We start from the raw sequence: 17,069 nt of genomic DNA, 5'->3' as shown, positions 1-17,069 counted from the left end.
AATCTTTTTTTTTTTATTTAAATGAAAACGTTTTGATTTAAACCTAACAAAAATAGTATATCTTTTTTTTTTCCCCTTTTGATAAGTAAAATTTTATTGATGAGGAGGACAAGGTGTCCTTGAAAAAAACAGCACAACTACTATCTCTCATTACAAACAAGATCCCATCTAATAATAAAATCCTCAAAAAAGAACCCTCTAAAATCTATGAACAATTTACACACACACACAAAAAAAAAAAAAAAAAAAACCAAGCCAAGGATGCTAATAATTATGTCTCGAGGAGAGCTTTTGATGTAGGACAATGAGGTAAGAAGAGGAAATATGGGGGTTAGGGAATTTAGGCGATAATATGCTAAACCCAAAAGGATTTGGGTCGTAGGGTTTGGAGTTTTGCAATTATGACCACAATCCCAATGGTAAAAAAAATGCAATATTTTACAATTATGATATTTTGGTTAGGATTAAGTGATAGGGAAGATTTGGAAAAGAGATTAATGAATAAGGGTTAAAGAAAATTGGAAAAGATTAAGGGTAGAATAAAATGGATTTCAAGAATTAAGAATCAAGAACCAAGAATCAAGAATTCCAACAAGTTTAGAGGAAATAATAAAAAGAAAAAAAGAGAAGGGATGGAAAGATAGAACCTTGGAATCACACTAAGGGTTTCTTGGAATCACACCAAGAATGGTGGAGAGAACTCACTTCACTCAATGAAAGAAACTCATTCTTTATTCATCAAAATCTTCGTTAAAAAAAAAAAAAAAAACCCTAATACAATCTATATAAAAAAAATAAATCAAGAATTCTAGTCAAACTATAATACAAATAAATAACCTTATTTTCGTAACTTTCTTTCTCCTAGTTTTCAGACCCTAATAAACTTTAATAAAACACAAACTGAAGTTATTAAACTGCTCCTAAATATTATACTAAGACTATGGGTCAATAAAACATCAAAAGAAGCCCAAAAAATATAAAATTAAAGTCCTAAAATAAAAAAACTAAATAAATAACTAATCTAAAATAACCTGAACGATAAATCTAAACCCAAATAAGTGAAAGCCTAAATTATCACAAATTTTCGATTAGAACTCTTGACCGTTGACTTGATTTGCGTTCCGCATTTGTTTTCTCTTATTTTAAAAGTACGGCTATGCCTTTCTTCCATAGCCCACAAAAAATTGCAAAAGGAAATAGGCTTCACCAAATCCTTGCTCTACTAGAAAAGGTTGTGGTTTTCCAACAGTGCAAGAGACTAGAAACTGGATGGAGTTGACACCAAGCGAGATTAAACAAGGAGAGGAAGTAGGACCAAACAATTGATGAGATCTGATATGAGATTTCTCAGATTTGGTTGAAATTTTAGAAAATTTCAGAAGTTGGGGGGGTGGGGGGAGAGAGAGAGAGAGAGAAAACCACTCGATTTCCATTCATTCAAACTATAAACTCCCTTACAACTGATTACAACAGCCTATTTATAGGTAAAACATACGCAAATGCAATAATGCCCTTGTAACCATGATGCAAGACGATGAGGCGTTCCGCATTAAACTAACTAATAGAAAACTCTAACTAACTAACTAACTAACTAGAATGAAAAGTCAATAATGTCCTTGTAACTAACTAACTGAAAACAAAAAACAGTTACTACTTTTTTTTTTTTTTTTTTGATAAGTATAATATATTGAATCTGAAAAAAAGATACAGGAGGCCGAGAAAGCCTCGAAAAAGAACCGAAAAGAAAACTACAACATCAATGATTACAAAAAGAGTTCCATCTAAATACAAAATCATCAAAAGTAATTCCCAAGAATTCTATGTTCTGCTTGGACCAAAGATATAAAAGACCTAAGATCTCCAAAAAGCTTGCATGCGTACTAGTAGTCTTATTGTTGAACACCCTGTTATTTCTCTCATACCAAATCCCCCAAGCAATTGCCGCCGGAAGCAAATAGGACTGGTTATAACTACATCATTAGGTGCATCATTTCTCTCTTCCTTAAATAAAACAACTCGACCTTGAGTTTAAACAGTCAAAAAGGAAGAACTACCATGAAACACTGACTAAACTGCTTCATTAGCATAATATGGAAGCAAATGTTGCACATTAAACGCATTAGAGTGTTTAAATGCTCAGGTAGTTCCACCTTGTAGGCATTGTCATTGATACATTCCAATTTGCAAAGCCACTTTGCGTCTTTGTGATCTTTAAGTTTGGTGTATAAGCTACCTGGCTTCCTATACTTGGTTAAAATTACCCAAACCAAGTCATCGTTGTCAAACACAACTCTCCTCTTATGAAAGTCAGCAGCTACTTTATAGTTAGCATTAGATTTTTCAATTTGGAGCTTAACTTGTTCATGAAGGAACTGCATAAATGTTGCCATATCTGCAGCTCTAGTATTGGTTTTCTTATTAGTATGCAAAGGAGTCAAATTCACTACTCTGGAAGGCCTCGAACCATAGACCACTTCAAAAGGAGAAGTGTTAATAGTTCGGTTCTTTGAAAAGTTGTAGGCAAATTGAGCCAGAAGAAGAATGTTGTCCCAGCTCTTGATATGCTCACCAACCAAGCAACGTAGCAAATTTCTAAGGCTTTTGTTGATAACTTCAGTCTGCCCATCAGTCCCAATGTGCCTCCACAAAGTACGTTAATAATGGCTGAGAAACTTTGTGTCACTATCGAAGACAATGGAGGTAGGTACGCCATGTGGTTTATAAATCTCTTTGAAGAAGAGATTTCTATATGAGAAGCATCCATAGTCTTCCAACAAGGAAGAAAGTGCGCCATCTTTGAAAATCAGTTCACAATCACCATGATGGAATCAGTTTGAATAGGTTGCAAACCTAACGCAAAGTCCATAATAATGCACAACCACAGTTTATTAGGCACTGGAAGTGGTAAATCCAGCCCCGCATTAGTAGCTGTACCATTTCCCTTTTGACACACATGGCACCTTTGAACATGTCTCATGGCATCCTGAGTTATTCCTAGCTAGAAATAGTCTTTTTGTAGAAAATCAAGAGTCTTGTCCCTACCAAAATGACCCAAATTGTGCTGCTCAATAAAAAGTTTCTCCTGTAGAGAGCACTTCGGAACACACAACTGCAAACCTTTGAAAAGAAACCTATCTTTGAGCATAAAATCAGTAGATTTCCTTGTTGTATCGTGTGTAAAATAGTAGCCAAATAAGGATCTTCATGGTAATTATCCTTGAAATTGTCAAAACCAACACCATACCCCGCATCTCCACCAATAAAGTAGCTCTTCGACTTAGTCCATCAGCTACTTTATTGAAAATACCAGATTTATGCTTTAAAGAGAAGGTGAATTATTCCAAGAAACTCACCCATTTGGGATGTCTCTTGTGTAAACTTTAATGGATGTATGTTAATGGCAAAAATGTAAAAAAAAATTCTAAAAGATGATCTGTTTTAGTGAAGAAGACAAACTATTGAATAAAACCCTAAGGAATAAACTGATTCAATAACCATAATCGTGCACTTGCTTCCACTGTCAAACCAAAAGTGGTCGAGTGACCACTTCATAAATTTTTCGTAATTTTAATATTTCAATTTCAGATGGATTACTAAAAAAGGACTATTCCACCCTCTCGAATTTAGAGAAGACATGGAGATGAATGGTCGGAGAAACATGATATCGGTGGAACGAAAGACTTTTGAGCTTAAGGAAGTTTGGATTCAGAATAGTAGAGGATTAGAAGTGAAGGAAAAAGGGGAGAAGTTTTGAGTTGTCCATCCAGTTGAAGGAGGAGGAGGCAGCTTGGGTCGCCAATGAATTAGATCTAGTGAGAGCTTCTCCGAGCAACTTCTGGGCAAAATATTCTAAGGATGGAAGAATCTTCATCCTCCAAGGTGAGCATAATAAGTTTGTAAAGTTCTTGAAGCTTGAACATTTTTCGGAAAGATCCCGTTCGCGAGAAATCTTGTTCCTGAAGGGTGTAAGAGGTAATGGTTGGGAGGAAGTTAGTCTTTCTCTAAAAGTGATGCTAAGATCAGATGAGAAAATGAAGTTACCTATGGAGGAGGATGGTTTGGTCAATCATGGGTTGAGGTTGTTTGCATACCACAAGTCTCTAAATTAGAGGCTCATGCTTAACCAGTGTTGGAGGCGAGTTGTAGTTCTGGGGGTAACAAAGTTCTCAACAAGGGCATAGGCTTTGGTAAGTGGAGTTGGGCATTTATCTGTAAGGTGAACTCGTAGGTGGCAGATTGGGAAGGTTTTTAGCGAAAATTAAACAGGGCTTAAGCCGTTTGCTGCCGATTAAACTATTAGCTTGGGAACCACTTACTCAAGTGCTAATGTTAGGGAACAGATCGGAGTTTCTCAAGGTAAATGCTAGGAGGCTGATATCGGTGGGACATTCATACTTCAATCTTCGACCCTGGTATGCGGATTGTAACAGTCTTAAACCAGCTTGGAAGGAAGGGGATCATGGGTTCGAATCAGCGGCCTACTATTTCACTTGTGGGGTAATCTCGCTTTTAGAAGGATTGGAGCTCAGTTGGGAGGCCTCCTGGAGGTGGATGAGTTCATGGCTCGTCGTGCAAGATTGGATAGCGTCAAGTTGAAGGTGAATAGCTTTCCATGGAAGATGCCGCGTGGTCTTCATCTCTGGGTGAATGATTTCAGATACAAGTTAGGGATTGATGTGATAAGTGGAGAAAGGGAAAGACTGAAGATCTCAGAGGATCTGGGAAAGTTGAAGGAGAAAGTGGTAGTACCTCAGCTGAGATAGGAATTCAAGTGGAGGAGGAGGGGTCGCAGACGAAGGAGATAGTAAATCAGGCGGAAATACCTAGCGTTAACGTTTTTGGCCGAAAATTATCAAACCTGGATGCAGGTTGCGTATGTGAGAAGTTCTTGAATTCGTTGTCTTTCAAACCTCGACACTGCAGTGGTACACGTGTCAAATGTACTCATGGTTTGAAACCACATTGCTGGAATCAGAAATAGACCTGTACAATAGAGCTGTTAGCTACAACAACTAGGAATGTAAACTACATGTAATGGCTGAGAAAGAGTGGGGCGGTGGAGTTTAACGAACCCAAAAAAGTTGGATTTGGGCCTACGACTTCAGAGGATAATCGCGTAAATGATGGGCGGGTTGACGAAGCCCAAAACCTTGGGAATGATGGGCTGGTTAGTGTGTTTATATTGGGTAGGACCGAAGAGGTAGATTTTCTTGAATTAGGCCTACTTAAAGGTAGTGGGTCCAATGTGGGCCTCATTAAGGATGGAAATGGGTTGGGCGGACCCGATAAAGTGAATGGGCTAAAGAGGGAAAAAACTCGAGCAATTATTAATCGTTATAAAGAAGCCCTCAAGAAATCTAGCAACAGGCCGACATGGAGAAGGTTAAGCCGTCCATTACTACGAACTCAAAAGCAGCAGATAATAGAAGTGTAGAGGAGATCATGAGTTTGGGGAAGAACGATAAGGAGCCTGAGGTCTAGATGAGTTTTGTAACGGAAGAGATATCAAGTCCAGTAGGTCCTGAACATAGAGGCTTTGTAGAAGGGGCAAGTGAGATCGATAAGTATTCATCGGGCAATAGGGATCAGGGTTTGTTAGATGAGATCGAATTTTGGTTGGATTCCGTGGCACGAAGTGACCTTCTGGAGGAGTATTTGGATATCGCTAGACAGAGGGATAACAAATTTCTGAATTGTTTACCTTTCTCTTCGTCTTCGTCAGAGTCAAACGATTACAGGTGTGTGGAATGAGGTTGGGGAACTTAAGGTATGGTCATAAGTGGGCAATAGGTGAGGTGACTCCGGAAAAGAAGGTTTTCACACTTTCTCCGTGCGTTTGAGCATGGTAGGGTCTTGGTGTCTACGGAGTAGTATTTCAGTAACACGTAGGAGCGATAGTAGGGGAGCAACGTGGGCTAGCAGAAGGATGTCGAGTTGGTGGGAGCAAGTAATGATTGTCCAGTCAATTCGAGAATAGGACATTAGTTAGGGGGGAATACATGGTGTTGCGGGGAATTGAAATGGAGATGGATGGTTCGAAGGTGATGCAGCGGTAGAGGAGGCATTCTGCAAAATCTTTGATGATAACGTTATCAGGAAGACTGGAAATGGGCTGTACGGATTATCAGAAGAATTTGGTGGGTCTCACAAAGCAGGTCTTGGCCAAATTGTTGGAATCGGGATTGAAAGTGGGAATGTTGGTTAGAAATGAAGGTAAGATGTCTCAGCTATTGATTAATGTGCTTTGAAAACGAGTAAGAGAGTGGCATTTTGTATGCAGAAGGTGGTGGGGCAATGGCCCCTATTGGGGGAACTCCCCTTTTTTAGTGGAGTAGCGGAGATGACACCGAGGGAGCGATTTCAGTAAGAATTTTCAAGGTTAAGGATTATGAGACATTTGCCGGGCTATGAAAAAATGGGAAAGGAGAGAAATAAGAGATTAAAAAAGGAAATTATTCAGCTTAAAAAATCTGTGGAGGAATTGTCGTTTACAACCTCAAATGGGAAGAGAGTCGGAAAGCGCTTAACAGGTCTTAATGTCGATTAAAATTTTCTCTTGGAATGTAAGGGGTTTGATTGCGACCACGAAAAAGAGTAGCAAGTAAAGTATTCTTACAACATCAGAGGCCTCATATTGTAGTTTTGCAATAATCCAAGTTAAACAAGGTAGATGGGAGGGTGATCAAGGAGATTTGGGGAATTCAATCTTTAGGGTGGTGTAAGCTTCCTTCTTGGGGGGCTTTGGGTGGTATCATCTTAATGTGGAACAGGAAGACGATGGTGGTGGATGATAACCTCATAGGGGCCTTTTTTGTGTCAGTGTTATGTAGGAGGAATGGAGAAGATTTCACTTGGGTTTTTTCTGGGGTGTATGGTTCGACTCTAGGGAGTGTGCGGAGGTAGTTTTGGGAAGAGTTAGATGACATCAGAGGGTGTTGGGATAAATCGTGGGTTGGGGGGGGGATTTTAATGTTATTCGATTTTCGTTTGAAAAGAGTAGGCTCGAGAATTACTCCAAAGATGCGTTGTTTCTCGGAATTTGTGGATCGTAATGAGCTGATTGATCTTCCGCTTTGTGGGGGAAGGTTTACGTGGTCTAATAATCAGGAGAGCCCGATTCTTATAAGATTGGATTGTTTTCTTGTGTTGTTGGATTGGGAAGAACATTTTGGGAGGTTGAACCAGGAGAAATGGTCGAATCCCGCGTCGTATCATAGTCCTATTTCTCTAGTGGCAAGGGTGTCGAGGAATCGACATACGCCATTTAGATTCGAGAATATGTGGCTAGAGCACCAAGACTTTGGGGATCTGATTCATACTTGGTGGAATGAGCAAGTGATTTAGGGTAGGCCAGGGAGAGTGTTGAGATTGAAACTGAAGGCTATCAAAGAAAAGTTGAAAATATGGCATAAGGAAACTTTTGGTTCTGTGAACGCGATGAAAATTGCTGTGTTGTTGGAGTTACAAGAGCCTGAGGAAAAGGAGGAGAGAGGGTGTTTGGGCGTTAGAGAGAGGTTGCGTCGGGTGAATCTTAAAGTGGAGTTTCAAAAGATAGCTTCAATGGAGGAAAGCTGGCTGAAGGAGGGGGATAAGAACACTTCGTATTTTCACCGTATTGCGAATTTTAATAATCGGGTAAATTTCATTTCGTAGCTTAAGGTCACTAGTTCGTGGAAGGTGGGTGAGGAGAAGGTTTGTGAGGGGTTGGTGCAGTTTTACAAGAGTCTTTATATGGAAGAGCATGTGATCAGGCCGACATTAGATTCGCTACATTTTGACAGCATTACCCTGGATAAAAAAAGGTGGCTTGAAATACCGTTCGATAAAGATGAAGTGTGGGAAGTGGTTAGAGGTCTGGGCAGTGATAGGGCACCAGGGCCGGATGGTTTCTCCTTAGGCTTTTTCAAAGCTTGTTGGAGGATAGTGGGAGATGATGTGATGGCAACCATAAAAGATTTTTATAGGGATGGATTTTTGGAATTGGGTTCTAATTGCACTGTCCTTGCCCTGATACCCAAAGTGTCTGGTACGGAAGATATCATGGACCTTAAACCCATTAGTCTGGTAAGTTCAGTGTATAAGATCATTTCGAAAGTTCTGGCCTCTAGGCTTAAGACAGTGCTAAGTAGCATCATTGGCCCGGCTCAAAGAGCGTTTGTGGCAGGGAGACAAATCCTGGATGGGGTGCTGATAGCAAATGAATGTATTGACTCGCGCAGAAAAGATGAAGTCTCTTGTTTAGTCTGCAAAGTTGACCTTGAGAAAGCCTATGATCATGTGAATTGGAACCTAGTTAAATATCTGTAGAGGAGAATGGGGTTTGGTGGGTTATGAAATGCATATCCACTTTCACCTTTTCAATTCTGGTAAATGGATCCCCAACAGGTTATTTCAGAAGCTCAAGGGGAGTTCGCCAAGGGGATTTATTGTTGCCATTTTTGATTGTAATAGTTATGAAATCCTTGGGTAGGATGTTATCCAAGGCAGTGGTTGAGGGAGAGATTACTGGGTTTTCCATTAAGATAGGAGGGCATGTGATTTCTCACCTCTAGTTTGCGGATGATATTTTAATTTTCTTGGATCACTCGTCGAGACAAGTGAGCTTTTTAAGTGGTATGCTAGGGTGTTTCGAGGCAATCTCGTGTATTCCAGTTAATCTTCGCAAGAGCAATCTGTTTGCAGAGGAGAGGTGGAAGGGGTGGAGGTAGCGGCGGTCGTGTTAGGGTTCCAAATGGTGGTCCTTCCATCCAAGTATTTGGGACTTCCTTTGGGTATGGGTTATTCTAGCTTGGAGATTTGGGAGCCAGTGGTTGAAAAGATGAGAAAGAAACTCAGTTCTTGGAAGTCTAAGCTTTTATCAAAAGGGGGGAAGATTACTTTCATTAAAAGTGCTTTGACAAGTATTCCCATTTACACCTTTTCCTTGTTTTCCTTGTCGAGGAGTGTGGAAGTACAGTTAGATAAAATCTGTCAGAAGTTTCTGTGGCACGGTAAAGATGGCTCAAGAAAACATCACTGGGTGAGTTGAAGGACGTTATGTTTGCATAAGAAAAACGGGGGGTTGGGTTTTTTGCAATTTTGGTTCCATGAATTCGGCTTTGTTGGGGAAGTGGCTTTGGAGGTTCGGAGAGGAGGGGAAGAGTCTTTGGAGAAAAGTAATTGTAGATAAGTATGGGGTGAATGAGAATGGGTGGGAGAGTGGTCCGGCGAGAGGTGTGCAGGGATGTGGGGTGTGCAAAGGCATCCTTAGAAGACTTCCAATATTTAAGAAAAGAGTGAAATGTAAGGTGGGGAGGGGGAGTAAGGTCAGCTTTTGGGAGGACTGGTGGTGTGGGAATGGTCCCATTATGGATCAATTCCCGGATCTTTTTGCGTTGTCGTTGAAGAAGAATCAGTTTATCTCTTGTTTTAAGACTCTTGAGAATGGAGTGATTAATTGGGATTTTGGTTTTAGAAGAGTGTTTAATGATTGGGAGGTGGACAATGTAGGGAGGTTATGTTCTATGGTAGAGAGTAGAAATTGGGAGTACTTCTCAGAAGATCAGAGATTGTGGGGAGGCACTACGGATGGGAAGTTTACGGTGAAGTCTTTATACGTGGGTATCGCGCATAATTCGGTAACGTCTTTTCCTCACACTTTTGTCTGGGGTGGCAAGATTCCCCCAAAGATTTCGATGTTTCTTTAGTTGGCGACCCTAGGGAGACTCGCAACGATGGACCGGTTAATTCAAAGAGGTTTTATTTCGCCAAATCAGTGTTGTATGTGCAAATCTCAGGTGGAAACGGTGGATCATCTACTCAATCACTACCAGGTGGCTCATCACATTTGGTCGCATTTCTTAACGTTGTTTGGTCTAGTAGGCTGTTTCTCCAGATCAATCAAGTTGGCTTTGGAATCTTGGCTGATGTGGGGAAGATCATTCTTGTCCTTGAAGTGGATTCTATGGTTCTTGGCTCCTTTCACTATTTGCTGGGGTATTTGGAAAGGGCGCAATCGATGCATTTTTAAGAGGAAAGAGTCTATGTTGGATGGATTAATCCTCTCCATTTTGGAGTTTATGTTTTTTTGGAGCAAACTTTATAAGGAGTTTAAAGGGGTGTTTTTTGAAGATTTTGTTGTGAGGTGAGATAGGGTTTGCTCCTTCTCGCGAGAGTAATTTGTTGGTTCCGTTGGGCTGTTGTAAATCTTTTTGCTTTGTGTCTTTTTTTTGTTTTGGGTTAGTCTTCTCAACCCCTCTTGTTTGGCTTTTATTAATAAAATTATCTTTATCGATAAAAAAAAAATTCAATGAAGAAAACAAACTCTAGACCTTGATTGAATCCATTTTAATTTTCTTTTTTCTTTATGTCATTGCATTTTAGTAATTTGTCTTGAGAGCGTATTTTAGGTATTATAAATAAAATCAAAATTACATCGTTAATTTGCTGTCAGTCATTGACGCTAACTTTTGGTCAAGGGAGGTAAGCCTCATATTGATTTTGCCCAGGGGACGGGGTATCCCTAATATCACAGAATTTTCAGGGGGCACTGCTAAATTCCAATTGTTTTTGCAAGGTATTAGGAGATTTAAGGTCATGCATTCTACACTATTAAGCAAATTTCTGTGAAGATTTAAGACATACTAAGAGAGTTTGTGGAGGAGGATGATCAAGGCAAAGTATGGTGAAAGGGCCTTTAGGTGGGAAGCAAGGTAGGTGATGTCATCTTATGGCTGTAGGATATGGACAGATACTTTCATGGTACCACCAGGCTTTCAAAAGAGGATTGCATTCAAAGTTGGTGGAGCCAATAGGGAAAGGTTTTTGGAGGATAGGTGGTTAGTATCTCACCCTTCGCTTAACAACTTCCATCATTATACTCTATTTCCTACAAAAAATTCTTGCAGTGGATGGCTTCATGTGTCGTAGTGGGAGTGTATTGTCATAGGATTTTTGTTTTAAGAGATGTTTTAATGATTGGGAGATCCAATAACTATTATATTGTGCTGGTAGAAGTTGATCAAAGAGAATGGACCTGTAATCGGGAGAGTTGTTTCACTGTCAGATTGTTCTGTTCATCCCTAACTCTTATATGGAGTTCCATTTAGCTGCCATTTGGGTATGCAAATTTCCATCAAAGATATCGTTCTTTATACGGCTAGCTGCTTTGAATAAAATCTTGACTTATGACCATCTAATCAGTTGGGCAATCTCGATGCCCAATTATTTTTTGTTATGCAAAGATAATGAAGAATAAGTAGACCATCTGCTCATCCATTGTTCATTTATGAGAGAAATTTGGTCTCATTTTCTATCTTTGTTCCACACTAATTGAGTATTTTTCAAATCCACTTTATCACTGTTCCAAAGTTGGCAAATAAAGGCCTTCATGCATAGAGAGAATCTTGTGTGCCGTAACTCCATTTGTCGCTTGTTGGGGGACTTTGAAGAAAAGGAAAGAACATTTGCAAGGAAGCAGTACTCACTTCTTGAAATGAACCTCTATAAAATCGCAATTCACAAGTGGACCAACATATCATTTCTAAATCTTAATCATCTCTAAAAACTCCCTAAGCTCAAAAGCTGTTAATACGCCATCGTTTTAATGCACTTTCAAAAGCTTTTCATGCATATCAGCTAATGTAAAATCATTTGTATACATTGTATACTTATATGAGAAAAATTATGTTTAAAGAGTAATTATTTGTATATGAAAAAGGTTGTGTTCATGTGTCACAGCATTGAATTTGCTTGGTGTCTTATCCAAGTTACACCTTGTTTTCTAATCTTTTAATTGGATGCTCAATCTTCTTTTTGACTTGGCCTTGTTTGATGCAACTTTTAGGAATACCTAACTAATCCAGTGCAAGTAAAGGTGGGAAAAGTAAGTAGCCCAACAGCCAATGTATCTCAAATCTTGGAGAAGGTTGCAGACAGTGAGAAGGTTAGCCTATCTTCACATATTGGGAGGAAAATATCACAATTTTTAGATTTCAATTCTTACATCTAGTGCTTGTATGATAGTTCATCTGTTCTGTTTAGCTTTCGAGTGAAATGTATATATTTGATCTAGAATCTAATGCTAATCACTAGTCATTATTATTCTTCAATTATGTGTAAAGCAGTATCAAGCTACGATTATTTGACTGTTAACTACTCTATCTAATCTAACTTTTTTGTTACGAAGACTGAATGTTTGGCTGCTTTATTATTTCTTCAAGGGGTCTAAAATGAGATGAACATGGTTTGTGGATTACAATTTTTTTTTTTGGCCTCCAATAAAAGTTATTTTGGGTATTCGGCGCGGGGGGGGGGGGGGGGGGTACGTATTTTTTCACTTACTTTTGCTTAACGTTAAGATTTTGAGTTGAGTTCTCTTCTGGAATTCAGTTTGCTGCCTAACAATTAGCCAAGAGGCCTGAAGAAGATTAATTTGTTACTGTTTTAGGAATTGGAAAGTCAATGTAGCATTCAAAGTAGGTGTAATTGTAAGCATCTACTTTCATAAAAATGCCAAGGCCATGCAGAATATTTTTCTGTAGATGGCTTAATAGTTGCATACAAGATCCCTTATAAATACCCTTGACTGAATTGATATTTGACTTTGTTCTAGAGTTTCTTAGGAGAGGGAAGAAAAGAGAGGAGAGTAGAAGAGCTGAAAAGAGGAAAAAAAATGAGATATCTTGTCTCATGTTCTCTTCCCTTTTATAATTTAACTTTTTGAAATTACAAGCCACTCCTAATAAAGGAAATAACAAATAAACCCACAACAAAGTCATCCCGACTGCCTTTCCTTTTTTCTATTAATAAAATTTATCAAAAAATAAATAAATAGCTATCTAGTCCCTATTATTACTCACTCCCCCTCAAGTAGGGGCATAGATTTCACAGATGCCCAGCTTGTTAAGAATGGGCATGGATATCCCCATTAGCAATTTGCTCACGAACAAAGTGTTTGTCAACCTTAATGTGATTGGTGCGATTGTGCTGAACTAAATTATGAGCAATGCTTATGGCAACTTTGTTATCACAGTACAAATTCATAGGATGGGGAACCACAACTAAGATCCTGTAGGAGAGATCTCAACCATAGGAGCTCTACTACACTATGAGCCATGGCCTTATACCTGGCTTCAACGCTCGATCTGGCAACAATAATTGCTTCTTACTCCTCCAGAACACAAGATTACCTCCAAGAAAGACACAATACCTAGATTTGGATTCTTTGTTATCCACTGATCCATCCCAATCTGCATTTGAGAAAGCTTCCAGCTTGAGGTGGCATGGTTAGCAAACATAATTCTTTTCCTCGGACAAGATTTTAGGTGGCACAGAACCTGTTCGGCTGCTGCAAGGTGATGAGTTTAGGAGAACGCATGTATTGGATGATCACACTCACAAGATAAGCAATATCTGACCTTGTTAAAGACAAGTACAACAGGCGACCCACAAGTCTCTTATACATCTCTTTATTTGGCAATAAATAACCCCCTACCTTACTCAGCTTGTGATTCAGATCAATAGGAATAAAGGCAGGTTTAGCACCTAATTTCCCTGAGTCCTTGAGAAGATCAAGAACCTACTTTTTGAGAGATAAAGATTCAACCTTTTGAACGAGCAAACTTTATTCCCAAGAAGTATTTTAGGCAATCCCAGATCTTTGATCTGAAACTGTTGTACTAGAAATGACTTCAGACCTGAACCTCCAGAGGACAATTTCTAGTCACCACAATGTCATCCACACACAATAAGGGCTGTCATATTTTTATTTTATTTTAATAAGTTAGTGAATTCACCATCCTTTTTTACAAATAGGGTGTGATCGACAAAACTCTGAGTGTATCCCTTCCTCTTCATTACTTGACTGAACCTGTCAAACCATGCATGAGGAAACCGTTTCAGACCATAAATAGACTTCTTAAGATGACACACCTTGCCTTCACTGTGAGTTGATTCGAACCCTGGGGAGAGGACATACGTACTTCTTCCTTGAGATATCCATGTAGGCAAGCATTTTTTACATCCAACTGATATATTTGTCATGACTGATTTGCTGTTAATGACAATAATACTTTGATGGAGTTCATCTTGACCACTGGAGTAAAAGTCTCACTATATTTTATCCCATAGGTCTGTGAGTACCCTTTTGCACAAGACGAGCCTTGTATTCAGCTACAGATCCTTCAGGCTTGTGTTTTCAGGTGTACACCTATCTGCAACCAATTGCCTTTTTATCATTAGGAAGATTAATTGGCTCCCAAGTGTCATTCTTAACCAAAACATCCATTTCTTCCTACATGGCGTGCTTCCACTTGGGGAAGGAAGGAGCTTTTGCAACACTAGAGGGGGTAGAAACAGACAACAATAGTAAAGGGCACGAAAGGATGGAGACAAAGATGCATATGACACCTACTTAGAGATGGGATAAGAAGTGCAACTACGCTTACTCTTGCATAGTGCAATAAGAACCTCAAGATCAGTTGGAACAGGTGGAAGAGAGATAGTACCTGACTTCAAGGATTTTGATTGGGGTTGGGGTGTTACTATGACCATCTCCTTTCCCTTGCGTCATGCATAGACTTTAATTTGATGTGTTTGCATTGCAGGCTTACTTAACGGGATGGTGGGAACATCGTGGATGAAACATCAAGAATAGGAACACAGAGAGGACACAACTCTTCAGAAACATCATAATTCAGTTCATATTTAGATAGTACCTTACTCTAAGGAATCTGATTAAAGTTGGGGTGTTACTTTTTAGAAACATCATAATTCAGCTCATATTTAGATGGTACCTGAGCTCATAATTCATCTCTTTTGCGTCGCACATATACTTTATCTTGATGTGTTTGCACTGCAGACTTACTCAACGGGAAGGTGGGAACATCAGGAATGGGAACATCAAGAATGGGAATAGGGAGAAGACACATCTCGTTAGGCACATTATAATTCAGCTCATCATATTTCTCCCCCTAAAGAAATGTGTGAGTGGACGATCCAAAGAAATGAACATTCTAAAAAAAGGTGACATCCATGTAGACATACCGACGAGAAGTAAGTGAATTAAAAGCTTTATAGCCCTTCTAAGTTGGAGAATAGCCCAAGAAAACACAATGGACTACTTTAGGATCCAACTTGGCACGATCTGGGCCTAACATGTGGACGAAACAAAGACACCCAGTGTGGTTAAATAGCATATGCTACCAACATAGGTTGTGCACATATGTGAAATTGCATATTGGTCAACAATTTTTTGTTTTGTTTTGAAAATCAGAAAAAAATCATAAGAAATGATAAAAATTCATAAAAAACCACAATAAATTATGTAAGACTTGTAAACATGTATATAAGATAAAAGATCAACAAAACTTAAAGAAATTTAAGTAAAAAAACCTCAAATCTTTATTAAAATTGTAAGTTAAAAATTACAAAATTTCTAAGTAGTTTTTAATAAATATGATTTGTATCATATTCCACACAACCATCCCTAATCCATTGGGGAACAACATCTTCATTAGGACTGCCACCTTCGCCATCATCACTTCCATTCCCATCATCATCTGAATCGTCACCTTCTTCTACATACATCTCTTCCTTTCCTGTTTTCTTCATCATCTGATCTCACTAACATCTCATCTATTCCTAATGGTGCTTCAGCTTCATTATCTTCCTTTTGTATCTCATTCTCGTCTTTTTGTAATTTTTGTTAACCAACCTACTACTCCAAAAGACCGATCTTATGGGGAAGGCACAACTATGAATATGAGAAGGTCACGGATCAAACTAAGGCACGATACGTGAGCACGTGATACTTGGGAGCGGAAGCGGATAACACAACGCTCAACACTCCCTCTCACCCATAAGGGTGGAAAATACCCTCGAGGAGACTCAAACTCGTGACCTATGTGAACTTAGCGCTTTGATACCATGTTAACCAACCAACTACTACAAAAGACCGATCTTATGGGGAAGGCGCAACTATGAATATAAGAGGGTCATGGGTCAAACTAAGGCATGATACGTGAGCACGTCATACTTGCGAGCGGAGGCGGATAATACAACACTCAACAATCTTGAGCATCTTCCCCTTCTTCTTTGGCTTGAGCTTTCCCCAGGTGTTGGTGTAAAAGCTGCTTGCTCAACTTGGGCCAAGTTAAGTCTTTTCCTCCAAACACTGACTCTTCTCATGCATCAGTGAGTCACAGATGATCTCCACTCAAGTCTTCAATGGAGATATGGTCGTAAAATCCCGGATTCTTCTTCTTTTGCTTGAATCTTTTATGCAATTTTTTATTGTATTGCACGAAGACCAAGTCATTGAGTTTCTTTGCTCAAGTCTATTTCTCTTCTTTGTGTGAATCTATTCAATGCATAACAAATTTTAACTTAATACTTAATAAGTAATTGGCTAATAGCAATTTACAATTAATAACTAACAACAAGTAACAAGTTAAGTTGTTAATTTGTTATATCATCTCAAATATGCTCCAATTACGTTCGCATCTTGATGCCAAACATGTTAGGCCAAGTATACAAATAACCAATCTCTTCAAGCCGGTTCCTTTGTAATTGAATGAACTCCATAAGCGGACCACCAATCGGCTGTATCATTTAGGTAGGTATTTAGCAACTTATAAGTTATAAGTATTTTAATTTTAAAAACAATCAAAGACAAGATATATATTTAATTTTTTTTAATTATTTATACTTGGAATCTTCGTAGTTCTATGTCTCTTTACAATTTTTCTTCCAAAAATTCTTTCGTAGTTTTTGTATTGATCTAGTTGTGACGAGATCCTATCTTGTTCTTCCTGCATTGGAATCATCTTTTCTAAGATATCAAGGAATCCAACCATATGCGTCAAATCCACCTCATCATGATTGGCGGATTGGAATTATAAGGGTGGATTAAGGATGTTGGCAACCAAATATAAGGTAGATGACATTTGGCTGCTCCATCTCTTATGATAATATCAACTACTTTATTATAATTTCTTTCTCTATATTTGATTATTTTCCTTAATTTTGTCAATTGCTTTTTTCCATAATCATAAATATAACCCATGGGTGACTTTTCATTGCCATCTAGT

At 38.8% G+C, this 17,069-nt stretch overlaps 1 protein-coding gene across 1 annotated transcript in view; it reads left to right on the top strand.

Moving 5' to 3' along the window:
* Positions 1-17,069, top strand: part of LOC147386570 (DEAD-box ATP-dependent RNA helicase 20-like) — a 51,199-nt gene that overhangs the window by 23,844 nt on the left and 10,286 nt on the right. Inside the window, exon 8 of the mRNA XM_086422721.1 lies at positions 11,825-11,923. Coding sequence (XP_086278847.1) covers positions 11,825-11,923 — 99 coding nt within the window. The remainder of the gene's footprint in view (positions 1-11,824; positions 11,924-17,069) is intronic.

The sequence above is a fragment of the Akebia trifoliata genome, chromosome 14 (assembly GCF_017979445.1).
Source record: "Akebia trifoliata isolate Shusen 1 chromosome 14, ASM1797944v1, whole genome shotgun sequence".
NCBI lineage: Eukaryota > Viridiplantae > Streptophyta > Magnoliopsida > Ranunculales > Lardizabalaceae > Akebia > Akebia trifoliata.
This window is presented reverse-complemented; position numbering and strand designations above follow the sequence as displayed.